A 13,550-nucleotide genomic window follows, 5' to 3' on the forward strand; every position below is an offset into this window, starting at 1 on the left:
CCCTTGCTGACCTGTGGCTGGCCACAGACACACAAGAGAGCCCTTTTGAAGCCACGAGAACTGCCCAGCTCAGCCTACTACACCAACCTGTAGATTAATGTGCTAAAAATTAATTGGCCTTTTGAACCATGAAGCTTTGGTATGGTTTGTTACACAGCAATAGCTAGCTGATACATAGAGGGCCTGAGGAGAGAGCAGGATAAAGAGCATCAGTTATTATTATAATTAGTGATTCATGAGCTTCAAACTGATGAGAATTTGAATCTTGGAAGAGACCCACAAACTCAGATTGGTGGCCTTTTGTTTTTAAGACTTTATGCTTAAAAAAAAAAGGTAGAAGACAACACAAGAGGGAGGTGTGGGAGGGGGAAAGAGGGTGGGCTGGGAGGATGAAGGGAACCTCTCTAAATGTCGGATCTGGGTGACCCTCCTTCCCTGATGGCCCCAGCCCACCCCCAATCCCTTCTCTGTCCTAGGGGTGGGGGGGGTACCCAGCCACCATCTTCTGAACACCCAGGCCCAGGATCTCCGCTCGGGTTCCAGGCAGAGGTGAGGGCAGAAGTGGGGCACAGGGCCTGGAGGCCTTGTCTTTGTCCTTGAGAGACCCTCGAGTGGGCGCTCAGGCCCCTCATGTCCCGGCAGGGCCCCAGGGAGGTAGGCATTGAGTTGGGGGGCTGTAGGAGGTGGGGTGTTGGAGCCAGAGGGCCAGGCGTCGACCAGAAGCAGGTATGAGCCTGGCAGCCACAGTCCAGAGGTGGGGGTCTGTGGAGAGGAGAGGAGAGGCCAAGTCAGGAGATGGGGAGGGGGTCTGGACCTACATCAGGCCTTCTGTGCTATCCCCACCAGCCCCACAGTGAGAGGAACACAGAGAGAGAGGCAGAGAATCAGAACAGAAATGGAGGGAAAGAGACAGACAGAGATGAAAAAAAGACAAGGAGACAGTCAAGACAAAGAAAGAGATAAAGATAAGGAGGACTTCCCTGGTGGCGCAGTGGTTAAGAATCCACCTGCCAATGCAGGAGACACGGGTTCGAGCCCTAGTCTGGGAAGATCCCACATACCGAGGAGCAACTAAGCCCGTGAGCCACAACTACTGAGCCCACGTGCCACAACTACTGAAGCCCGTGCACCTAGAGCCTGTGCTCTGCAACAAGAGAAGCCACCACAATGAGAAGCCCGCGCACCGCAATGAAGAGTAGCCCCCGCTCGCTGCAACTAGAGAAAGTCTGCATGCAGCAACAAAGACCCAACGCAACCAAAAATAAATAAATTACAAAAAAAAAAAAAAGATAAGGCGAGAGGGACAGACAGAGCAGGACAGAGAAGAGACATCGAGATAATCAGAGATGGAGATGAGGAAAGAGAAAGAATGAGAGAGACAGATATAAAGGGAGAGACAAAGAGGAAAAGGCAGGGGTTGGGGAGAGACAGAAAAGAGTGGAGAGAGAAGTGGAGGGAAAAAAGGCAGCTTGCTTGGGGAGCAGGATAAGAAGCTCCCTACATCACTCCTGGTCCCAGAGGTCCCCTGACTCTGGACCAGGGCTCACCTGTCTGCAATTGGTCAGGGCAGAGCTTAGACCCCCCCATGGACCTGCCGGGCACTGAACAAACCTCTCCTCCCAGGCTCAGGCCTCCAGTGCTCTCCAAGCCTAAGCCCTCGCAGGTCTCCACTCTCATCTCCCAGCCTTTCTGTGGGCCTTGAGTTCATTACTCACCCGCCTCAGCCCAGCCCAGTCCCTTTGTATGTACATGTGTGTGTAGTGAGGGACTGTCTCATAGCCTTTGCATATACTGTTCCTTCCTCTCCTGTCTCACTCCTCTTATTCTCCTGGCCTCAGTTCCAAAGTGCCCTCCTCCAGGAAGTCCTCCCTGAACCCCCCCAGCCTGGGCCCGATGTCCCCTCTGGGTTCTTCCAGTTCCTGGGTTCCCTCCTCCCAGCCCTGCCCACTGTAGGTCATTACTGTCTGGGGACAGATCTGTCTCCCCCACTGGATTGTGAGCCTCATGGGCACAGGGCTGGGCTGTCATGGTCACTGCTGTGTCCCCATCACCACCCAGCACAGGGCTGGGCACACAGTTGCTCAGGGAATGTGTATGGAATGAATGAATGAATAGATGCCAAACCAAGGAGTTTGGACCTCATCCAATGGGCACTAGGGAGCCACAGAAGGATTTTAATCCAAGGAGAGTCAAGATCTGATCTGTGCTTTAGAAACTCCAGGCAGCCTCTCAACCCTGGGCGTTTGCACATGCTGTTCCCTCTGCTTTTCTAAGCTGAGTGAACCTGCACAAGTGAACTCTTCTCTCCGATCCTCAGTTTTCTTATCTGTAAAATGAAAATAATAATAGCTTCTCTCTTTTGGGGTTATTGTAAAGACTGAGAAGATACTCTAGACTTAAGACCTGGGAGAGTAAAAGAATGCACCCTGCTACCTTGCCCCCAACCTTCTGCCCAGTGGTCTCCTATTCATCCTTCAATGCCCTACCCAGAAGCCACTTCTTCTACAAAGTCTTCCCTGATATCTCAGAGATAGCTTATGATAGCTGTGTTTTACTGTTTGAACTGTTGGACTAGATTGCCATTGGTTTCTGATGTCCACTTCCTCATGAGCCCAGAATCTTCTCAAGAGCTGGACCCTACCTGAGGCATGTCAATATATGTTTGGAAATGTATGTAGTATGTGGATGGGTGGATGAATGGGTGGGTAGGTAGGTGGGTGAATGCATGGGTAAGTTGACAAGTGGGTGGACATGTGGGTGGGTGGATCAATGTGGAGGTGGGTGAATGAGTGGGTAGATGTATCTTCTGATGGATGAAGGGTGGTGGATACACACATGGATGGACCCATGGGTAGGCAGGTAGGTAGGTAGGTGGATGAATGCATGAATAAGTGGGTGGATGTGTGGGTGGGTGGATCAGTTTGGAGGTGGACGGATGAGTGGCTAGGTGGGTGGATGGATGAATGAATGAGCGGGTGAATGTATGTTTGGATGGATGGTGGGTTGGTGGATGACTGATGGATGGATAAATGTATGTATGGGTGAATTGATGGATGGATGGATGAATTGGAGAACCCTCAGTTCAGGGACACAGGTTGACCCTGCTCTGTGTGGGCTCACTGTTGGGAGTCTGGAGGTCTTACGAAGGGTTGAGAATAGCACAATCTCCAACCCAGTGCCCCTAGACCTAGGACACTCACATTTCTCCTGACTCCAGCCTCTATAAATAATGCCACTCTCCTTCTAAGTTCAAACTCATCCCCATTGATCCTGGAAGACAAAAGAGGAGTGTTAGTGGTCTTCACCAGACACCCCCATATGCCCCACTCCCCCTTCCTTCCCCAGGGGACTCCTCTATCAGGACAAACTGAGTCATCCTTTAAGAGGGTGTTGGTCCTTTAAGGAAAAGTGGAGCTTTCCAATGGGTGGTTGAAGCCTGGAAGAAGCAAACTCTGGGAGGAAAGGTGGGGACCAGGAAATCTGCATTTGCATCTTCGACTCCCCTCTCAAGCAAATGAAGCAAGGTATTTTTCAAGAACTTAATCCCAGAAGGTGGGGCACATTGTTTGGAGGAGGGGCCTGGAGTGCTGGGGGTGTGGCTTAGTTAGGGGGCGGGGCTTACCTGGGGGCCTGACAGTCACTTGCGGCTGAGTCTCCGTGTAGCCCGCCATGGGCTGGCCCTCTGGGCTGAAGGCTGCACCCTGCCCTGCTAGGGGAGTTGACGGGTGCAGGCTGAGCCCCAGGATGCCTGGTTCAGGCTTTGATATTCCCCCAGGAACACTAGGCCCTCTCTTCCCACCTTCTCCCTGTACCTGTGCGGTTGGATTGATCGATCATTGGTTGCACGATGCGTCTCCGGGCGTTAATGAACCTGGGAGGGGGTCATGGAAACGGAGAAGGGTGCAAAGAGGGAGTAGAAGAGAGGCAGAAATGGATACACAGGGACAGAGAGAGAGCAGGCAAGAGAGGACGGGTACAGGGGCGGCAAAGCAGAGGCAGGAAGAAGAGAGGCTCCGAGGGGCTTTGGGGCCTCCTTCAGCACCGCGGACAGCGCCCGGCCTCCCACCCCGGGCTGGCGCACGGACGGCCCCGGCCTCCCGCGTCTCTCACCAGTTGTTGACTTGCAGGATGGTGAGCCCCGTGTCTTGCGACAGCTGCTTCTTCTGCTCTTCTGAGGGGTACGGGTGCTGTGGCCACCAGCAAGAGTCACCCTGCTTGCCTGGCTGCCCTCTGATCCCCAAGGCCTAGCCTGCCCAGGGCCCAGGGAGTTGGTGAGCCCAGGCTGAGGCAAGGCCAGGAGAGACGGTGGCGTGTCTGAGTTTCTCCGTGCTCCCCAGGGCCCAATGGAGGGAGGCAGAGCCAAGCTTCGGGCAATTACACCAGTGGGTGTCCCCCCACCTCTTCCAGCAATTAGAGGCTAATTGGCCAGTTCTCATCAGGGAGGTGGAGCTGGGGGAGGGGGGTACTGGGGGAACTCCACCACCCTGGAGAAAGGAGGCAAAGCCCAGCACCAGCCCTCTCTGAGTCCGTCAGGTCCTTGTGCATGTCTCTCCCCATCCCAATCTCTTATCTTTCTCTGTGTCTATCTGTCTGTCTGTCTCTCCCCCAATGTGACTCAGTCTCCCCCTGTGTCTCTCTTGCTCTGACTCAATGCTCTCCATAACTCCCCATCTCTATCTTTGTTTCGGCCTCTCCCTGTCTGTCCTCCTGTCTCCTTGAGGCAGGGTGGTTTGGTGATTAAGGCCAAACTGCCTGCATTTGAACCCACTTCTGGCTGTGAGACCTCTGGGCCTCAGTCTCCTCATCTGCGAAATGGAGCTAATAACATCCCTGTCGTCACGGGGTATGTTTGGCTGGATGGTGGATGACTGATGGGTGGGTGACTGGATGGGAGGGTCGGGGGTGGGGGAGAGGACTGAATGAGTCAAGAACCCTTAGTGGCACCTGGCACACAGGTAGTGCTCATGGATGTGTGCGCTTGTCAATTCCCATCTGCTTGAGATTCTCCCTCAGTATTTCCCTGCTGCCTCAGTCTCCCATCTCTGGGTCTCTCTCCGGGCCTCAGTTTCTGTGTAGCCATCCTTCCCCATCTCTCTCTCTGCCCACCCCGCATCAGGGCCCCAGGGCTCTCACCGAGAGGTGCTGGAACAACCAGGCTCTCATGATGTTGGTGGCCACCTTGGGGAAGATGCCTCTCTTCTTGTTCTGCCGCGGCTCCTGGTCCAGCTCCTCGTCCTCTCCCCCAGAACTGGGAGAGGCCACGTTTGTGTCTAGCCCATCTCCTGAGCAGGGAGAGGCACGCTGTGCTGTGGACGGGAGAGGTGGGGGGACCAGAGGGACCCAGAACCCTCCCCCAAGGCACCACTCCACACCCCAGTCATCCTTGCCCCTCTGGAAGTCCTACCTGCTGTCTAACTTCAATCCTCAGACTGACTCCCACCTTTCCCTTCCACCTCTCAAGCTTCTCACCTTGGTCACTGGAGTTGTCACCACTCTGGGAGGCCAGGCCCCCACTGGATGGACCCGAGGTCCCCAAATGTACAGACCCGCTGTCTTCATGGTCTCTAATCCATGTAGTATTCTGCAAAATAGGAGTTGGAAGTCAGTGCCAAGGCTTGGGGTATAATATACTACGGTGGCTAAGACCACGGGCTCTGGAGCTAGGAGTCCTGAGTGTGAAGACTGTGTCTGCCTCCTTCCTGGCTGTGTGTGACCTTGGGCAAGTCACTTCACCTCTCTGTGCCTCAGTTTCCTCAACTGGAAAAATGGAGGACAATAGCCATCCCCACCGCCCTCACAGAGTGTGGTAAGGATTCAGTGAGTTAACTTACGTAAAGGCACACAGCAATCACTCAGGAAAGATGAGCTTGTACAGATCTCTGGCACCTTATCAGAAATCCCTGGAAGCCAGTGCTCTTTCAAAATTCAAAACGTTTCACATCTTTAGGCAGTAAATCAGTGCACACGCCATGTATTTCCTAACACCTCCACAGGGTCCAGGGCATAACCTCATCATCAAACTCATTAACATTTCTGCAGCAAAATGGATGAATATTTAACTAAGTGGAATAAATAAAGGCTATAAATAGCCTCTCATTAGTTCAGGTCAGATTTTGCTGCCCAATGAGTTTGCACTAAACTTCTGGGGAAAAAAACACCAACTTCTAGTTTTCAAAGATTTGGGGGTCTCCAAATTGCAGATCAGGGAGTCGGGGGCTGTATTTTCTTTATCCAAACTCCTACACACGTTGAGGAACTTGACAATGTGTTGAATTCACCCCCTGCCGCAGCTCTGTGTCGCAGGAGGCCCACCCACCTGTATAGATGCATCATTTCTTTGTCATTTGGTTTAAGGTTCTTCAGTTGTTGGGAGGCAGATTGGGTGGAAGTGGGGATGGCAACAGCCGCCTGCTGTTGCTGAGCCCTGGGGTACACCCCTGGCCCTGTTGAATGTCCTAGACCCTGCCCTCTGCTTTGTAATTAGTCCCCCACCCCTGCAAATGACCCAGTGTGGATGCATCATTTGTGCCCTGCCAGGGCTCAGCCTGAGACCCGGCACCTTAGAGAAGTTTTCTCTGGGCTCAGAATATCTGTGTGGAATTTAGAGTTTGAGGGCATTGGGGATGGGTTGTGTGCAAACGACAGAATCATTAGGTCTGAAGGCTTTTGAGCATCGTTGGAATTGTCACCCTGCCCTTCTGGCACTGGATCCGATCGGATGAGCGTCCATGTCAGTGTACCTGAAGCTGTCCTGAGACTGTCATGCAGCACGTAAGTGTGAATGTGCCTACGTCCGTGCCCGACAAGGCAAGGTCGTCCCTGGAGAGGAGGTGTCACATGGGCAGAGCTAAGACACGCAGCCATATTTGAGCATGGTTGTGTCACTCTCTCAACCGGCCAGGTGGCTGTATCTGACAAATGCAAGGCTACATTTATTTTTCTAAGCTTGTGGCTGTAGTTCTAGGGGTTGGTGTCCTATTTGGGAGACAGTGTGTGGTTATCCTGAGTCCTGCATGAGTGGGCAGGCAGCTCCGTGATTCTCTGGCGGGGGGTGATGGCCATAGGCGTGTGTTGGCAGCTGTGTGAAGATACAGAATATGGCTCTGCCTCCAAGGGGGCTGTAACTGATCAGCACACGCACACAGTGTGCCACTGAGCAGGTGCATAATACGGGTCGTGGGGCAGAGGGTCCTTGAGGCTCACCTGTGACTGCTGTGTGCGCATGCTCGAGTCTGCGTAGTTGTGGTACGGCCACGTGTTTGTATTTGGGTGTGGGTGTCATGCTGTATAATTGCTGTGTTGATAGTGTGACCGCCTTGTGGGTATGGGCCTCACTGGGATCCACACAGCTGTTGTGTGATTGTTGCCTGGGTGCTTAAGTCTATGAAACTATAGTCTCATTGTATCTGAGACTGAATGAATCTGGGGCCACGTGGCCATTGAGTGGCAAGGTGTGTGCCCACACCTATAGTAGTCCAATTGTTAAGAGGTTAGGGTAGGACTTCCCTGGTGGCGCAGTGGTTGAGAATCTGCCTGCCAATGCAGGGGACACGGGTTCGAGCCCTGGTCTGGGAAGATCCCACCTACCGTGGAGCAACTAAGCCCGTGTGCCACAACTACTGAGCCTGAGTTCTAGAGCCCGTGAGCCACAACTACTGAGCCCGTGTGCCACAACTACTGAAACCCACGCACCTAGAGCCTGTGCTCTGCAACAAGAGAAGCCACTGCAATGAGAAGCCCGTGCACTGCAAGGAAGAGTAGCCCCCGCTAGCCACAACTAGAGAAAGTCTGCATGCAGCAACGAAGACCCAATGTAGCCAAAAATAAAGAAATAAATTTATAAAAAAGAAAAAGAGTTTAGGGTAGCATGTGTGTGTGTGTGTGTGTGTGTGTGTGTGTGTGTGTGTGTGCAGGCACTGTGGCCACTCTGGGTCTAAGTGTGGGTGTAGCTGAGTTTATGTCGCAGGATCTGGGGCCATTTGCCTCCATCTCCAGCTGGGTGGCTGTTATGTTGTTGGGGTGTGTGTACTGCACACACACACACACACACACACACGCTAGAACGGCAGTGTCTCAATCAGGCTGTGTGATCTATGACGCTATTATGCCGCTGGGCTGTGAGTGCTTAAGTATGTGGCGTATGATGTCACCTGACTGTGAGTGTAATGGGTTTTGTGGCTGTTTGTGAACCTATGTGGGTGTAGCCAAGTCTATGTGTGGTATCTGCAGCTGTTGGGGTGTATATGTGTGCTGTCATCCAGCTGTATTGCAGTCTGTGTAGCTGTTGCATAGTTGGTGCATGTCCCGTGGTCAGGCCATGTCTGACGGTGGCTGTCCGAGGTTGTGTGGTGTGTTGTGACAGCGCCCTGATGCTGGAACCCAGCTCTCTGGGCATGCCTTTGGTTTCAGGGCAATGCCTGTTGCCCCATCCTGGGGCCCACCTGATCTGGGAGGCTCGGGCAGGAGGCCGGGTAGTCGTCGAGATCCTCCCTGCAGCCGCCATCCCGATCCTCGATGACCAGGTCGATGGGCATCTTTCCCTTGAGGCAGGTGATGTAGCGGTGACAGAAGTTGTCGCACAGGTCGTGGACCTGAGGGGGCACCGGGGTACTGGGGGGGCCACCCGGGGGCCAGGGCTGGGGTGTATAGGGATGGGGGTGGCCTTCTGCTGCAACTCTGGTGGGGAGAGAGCCTGAAGGAGGGGTGGAGGGGGCAAGAAGGGAAGGGATGGGGGGCAAGTGAGGGCGTGAGGGGAAGTGACAAGCACTCACCTTCTCCAGCTCCAGCAGGTGGAAGCGGAGCACTTGAATGGCCTGTATCATCTGAAAACAGAGACACAAGAGGGGAGGGAGAGAGGGAGCGAGGGAGCGAGACAGAGAAGAAGGAAGAGGAGGAGGTGTAAAAAGAGAAGAAGGAGGAGGAGGAGGAGAAGAAGAGGAAGAAGAAGAAGAAGATGAAGAAGAAGAAGAAGAAGAAGAAGGAGAAGGAGAAGAAGAAGAAGAAGAAGAAAGAAGGAGAAGGAGAAGGAGAAGAAGAGGGGGAGGAGGAGGAAGAAGAAGAGAGAGAAACAAAAAGTGCATTGGATGACGGAGAGAAAAAGAGTGCAAAGAGAGACAAAGACAAAACGACAGGGGCAGAGAGAAATAGAGAACAGAGATGGAGACCCAGAATTAAGGAACAAGGGAGTGTGAGATTGAGATCAGAGACAAAGAAAGAGAAGCAAGAGGTGCAAGAGACAGAAGAGGACCCATCACAAGAGGAGTGAGCTAAGGTATGCTCTAATAATAACACCACATCCTTTGCCGGCTTGCCCTTGGATCCATTTCCCACCCTTCACCTGAAAACTACATTTCCCAGAGTCCTTTGCCAAAAGGGTTCAGCCAATAGGAAGCTCTGGTGGGAGCTGGACCGCAAAAGGAAGGGACAAGCCGTGGTATTTCTCCCTCTCTCTCCCTCTCCTCCTTCTCTTCCCTTTCCCTCTCTTCTCTCTCCTCTCCTCTCTCCTTTACAGCTAATTGCTTTTATTCATTTTGGTGTGAGCCCTGTTCTGACTGATAGAACAGCGAAGACTTAATGAGTCCCCATTCAGTGCCAGGCATTGTGCTACATGCTTGACTCTCTTTAACTCATTATACACTCACAACAGCCCTACAAGATAGAAATTATTACTAGTTACACTTCACAGATGAGGAAAACGGGGCCCAGGGAGATGGAACTACTTGCCCTGGTTCTTAGAACTAGTAAGTGTAGAGCTGGGATTCGAACTCAGGCCATCGGGTCCCTGTTCTCAAACTCTAGGCTACACTGCATTGCAAATGGGCAACAATTATCACTATTTGAGGACGTGGGCCAGGCAGTCTCCTCTTTGCTCCCACAACCAACCCCAGGGCTATGGAGGGTGGAACAGGAGACCCCCTTGGAGGAGGAGGAGTTGGGGAGGGCCCAGGTCTCACCAGATTGTCCAGCTCCGGGTTGGAGGAGAAGAGAGGCCTCTCGGAGCGGACCTGAGAGAAAGAGAGAGGCCAGGGAGGGCACAGCCTGTCTCCTGCCCACCCCACTTTACTGGTTCTGCTGGCGCACAGCGGATGGTGGGTGCCCACCTGCTTGGCAAAGGCTGCAATGTCCTCGTTGAAGGAATCGGAGGAGCAAACGTCACTGCCTGGGGGTGTGCCCAGCCCAGTCCCAGCCCCATCACGGGGAGAACACGTGGCCAGTTCACATTTCTCAAAGACCAGGGCCAGCAGCGGGAAGAGTGGGTGTCTGGGGGAAGCAGGAGAGGTGAGAGTTCATGAGGGGAGGGCAGGGGGGCTGGGAAGTGTGGCGCAACCGGGAGGTGGAGAGGAGACCCAGAGGGAAGAGGTGGAGAGACAGAGACAGAGTGAGACAGAGTCAGAGAAGAGAAACATATCCAGAGAGACAAAGAAACAGGGCGGGGGGCGCATCCCGAGACCCCATGGAGCCCTCAGCCTTGTCCCCACTCACCCGTAGATCTCATCCTTCTCCCTCCTCAGGCCATCACTATCCAAGCCCAGGGGCGGGGGCTGGGGAGGCCGGTGGGGGCCGTAGGGCCCGGGGGCTCTCGGTGCCGAGGGCACTGCCTCCGAGAAGCCAGCCAGGGCTGCAGTGCTGTCCACGATGCCGGGGTAGTGGGGCAGCTCATCGTACTGGGTGGGGGGAGGTGAGAGGGGGAGAGCCCCAGGGAAGTGTCAGCACCAACAAGAAACCTCCCTACCCTCGCACCCAGGAAATGCCCCCTCCTTGCCCCAGTCACCTGCCCTACTGTCCCCAAGTGTCCCAGCCTTGCTCCCTTAGGCCCCCGATGTCCCATGGAGCTGTCTGGGTGGGACTGAAGGCCCTGTCCTCAAGCCTTCCCTTGGACCCGTGGACTGTGAAAAATGTCCCGTCAGAGATTCCCAGCGTGTGGGCAGGAGGGTCCAGGGGACAGAGACTGACCCAGGTCTTGGATCTGAGGGTCAGGGTTGGGGGGTCAGGGATTGGCTGGCCGGTAACTGCCAGCTTCTCACAGAGAGTTGGGGGGAAGAGAGATTCAGAGAGAGGGAGAGAGATGTGAGAGAAGAGAGAGACTGGGAGGGAGATGCAAGAGAAAGACAGAGGGAAGGAGAGATTAGAGGGAGAGAGAGAGAGGGAGGGAGAGAAATGGTGGGAGAGACAAAAAAGGTGGAGAAAGAGACAAGAGATAAAGAGAGATGTAGAGTCAGAGGGAAGAGCAGAAAGGGAGAGAGACACACACAGAGAGAAGATACAGGAGAAACAGGCAAAGGGAGACAGGGGGCAGAGAGAGAGAGACAGAGACAGAGACAGAGACAGAGAGACAGAGAAGGGGAGAGAGAGGAGGGGAGAGAGAGGAGCCGGGAGAGAAATTGATTCTCGCTCGTGGGCACTGCCCATCAAAGCAGTGCATTGTTTGTACACAAATGTACACATACAGTCTCCCCCGCTCAACTTCATTTCACAGATGAATATGCACGTCTGAGTGCATCTTAACTTGTCACACTCCACTCCCCATGTGAACTCACCACACACGCACACACATACACACACACACAGCCAAAAGCCAGGCGCAGGAATGAATGAGTGAGTGAATGAATCAATGCATGAGACATTTAGCACAGTGCCTGGTGCACATTCAATAAACACTTGTTGAACCAAAGTATAACCCGGCTCAACCACGCAAACGCACTTGTGCCAATAGCCCCAAAGAGAAATCACGCGTGAGATTTCTGTGTCCTGTCATCACAGAAGCACACGCACCGGGGAAGCCAGGGGACCTTTAAGTCACCCACGTCCAATCCTCTCCTCGGAGATGAAGAAACTGAGGTTCAAAGAGGCAAAGGGACTGGGGAGGGGGGAGCACCAGTGTGTCTGCCATGCGGGTGTGTGCGCGGAGGGCTCTGAGTGTGTGTGTGTGTGTGTGTCTTTCCTTTTCTCCTAACTTCTCCTGAGCACTGAAGTTGAATCCATCTGCCCCCCACTGTTCATTGCACATCTTAGGATGTCCTCGAATCCTGTGGTATTCCTGCCCCCCTCCACCCCCAAAGGTGCCTACTCACCTCTTCGCCTGTCTCTCCATCCCCAGGACAGCGAAAGAGAATCCCTTGGCCCTGCCTGGTGAGACCCACCTCTCCCAGCACTGTCCCCACGCCTAACCCTCTGGAGGACTTGGAACAAAAGTAGACCAGGGAGAAGGATGGGGGAGGGATGAAAAAGAAGAGGGATGGGTAGGATAAAGGGCCTGAGGTGGAGGGGAGACCAGGGGCAGAGAGGGGAGACTGAGGGGCAGGCAGAGGGGAGACCCGGGGTTAGGAAGAGGGGAGGCAGAGAAAGAGATGGTGGAGAGAGCGGGATGGGCTGATGGGGGCCAGAGCTCCCCAGGGAGGAGATGGAAGGATGGGGGATGGGACCACCGGCCGGGGCACAGGATCGCCCGCCCTAAGACCTACCCTCCGGGCCATGGGCTGATGCCGGCGGCAGCTCCCGGGTCCCTCCAGGGCCTGGCCGGCGGGGAGGGCGCAGCCAGGGGCAGCGGCCCCAGATGGCCCGCGGTGCCGACGCCAGGGGGTGGGGCAGGAGGCTGGGTGCCCGGCCCCCCCACCCCCACCGCCGTCAGCGGCAGGCGCCGGGCCGAGCGGAGGCTCCGAGCATGGACCCCCAGCCTCCTGCCCCCGCGGGGGTCACAGCTAGGGGCTCCTGCCAGCGAGGGCAGGGGCGAGAAGGCGGGGGAGGGCCGCCCGAGGCCCCCTCCCCGGGGCCCCCAGTCCCTCCCCCGGGTCCTGGGAGGATGGAACCAGCCCGAGATCCACAGACCGAGAGGCGGGGGAGAGGGGGGCGCGAGGGGGCCCGGCCCGGGGGGCGGGCGGCGGGCGGCGGCTCCCCGCGCGGTGCGGGGTCCCGGCGGTGGCGGGCCGGAGGGATGCTGGCGGCTCCGTCTCTCCCCCTCTCCCCCTCTCCCGGTCTCTCCCTCTCTCTGTGGTCACATCCGGAAGTTCCACAGCGGAGATGCTTAACCCACTGTCCGCCGGCGGCTCGGCCGCTGGCGGGGCGGGGCGGGGCGGGAGCGTCCGGAGCCCCCTCCCCTCCCCTCGCCCTCCCCCCTCCCGGGGGCTGCGGCCGCTCTCGGGGGCGGGTTTTTGTATCGGAGTCTCGCAGCGTCTGGTCTGCCTTGGTCCCCACCCTGCCTGCCTTCCTCTCTCCACGTCGCGCGCTCTCCTCCCACCGCGCTCGGGTCTTCTCCGCCTCTCCCCCTCCCGGCCGCCCCAGGTCCCTGTCTCTCTCTCTCTCCCCCCTTTCCTCCTCCTTTCCACCCGTCTCCGTCTCTCTCTCTCTCCATCTCCCTGCTTCCCTCTTTTCTCTAGGTCTTCAAGTCTCTCTCTCTCCATTTCTTTCTCTCTTTTTTTCTCTGTCTCTGTGTCTGTGTCTCTCTCCCGTCTCTGCTCCCCACATCTCTGCCTCTCCTGGCCGCCCAGGCTCCCACTCAGGCCCTCTGATCAGTCCCTCTTCCCCTCCCCCTTTCCCTGTTCTCTCTCTCTGTG

General features: G+C 55.5%; 1 protein-coding gene across 11 annotated transcripts; it reads right to left on the minus strand.

The window, feature by feature from the left end:
* Positions 1-295: 295 nt before the first annotated feature.
* Positions 296-13,197, minus strand: MEIS3 (Meis homeobox 3). Of its 11 annotated transcripts, none has more exons than XM_057535063.1 (14): positions 12,462-13,197; positions 12,072-12,179; positions 10,483-10,664; positions 10,101-10,260; positions 9,954-10,004; positions 8,772-8,822; positions 8,442-8,591; positions 5,470-5,581; positions 5,134-5,306; positions 4,111-4,187; positions 3,813-3,871; positions 3,623-3,706; positions 3,201-3,270; positions 296-762 (listed from the first exon to the last, which is right to left on the minus strand). In XM_057535063.1, the coding sequence occupies exons 1-13, from the start codon at positions 12,471-12,473 to the stop codon at positions 3,221-3,223; spliced, it is 1,269 nt and encodes a 422-aa protein (XP_057391046.1). In that variant the 5' UTR covers positions 12,474-13,197; the 3' UTR covers positions 296-762; positions 3,201-3,220. The 11 variants fall into 11 exon arrangements, with proteins under 11 accessions (XP_057391046.1, XP_057391047.1, XP_057391045.1 ...); XM_057535064.1 differs by having other exon boundaries at positions 3,623-3,709; positions 8,442-8,540; positions 12,462-13,194; XM_057535062.1 differs by having other exon boundaries at positions 3,623-3,709; positions 12,462-13,194.
* Positions 13,198-13,550: the final 353 nt, after the last annotated feature.

Source organism: Balaenoptera acutorostrata, chromosome 19, assembly GCF_949987535.1.
Source record: "Balaenoptera acutorostrata chromosome 19, mBalAcu1.1, whole genome shotgun sequence".
Classification (NCBI taxonomy): domain Eukaryota; kingdom Metazoa; phylum Chordata; class Mammalia; order Artiodactyla; family Balaenopteridae; genus Balaenoptera; species Balaenoptera acutorostrata.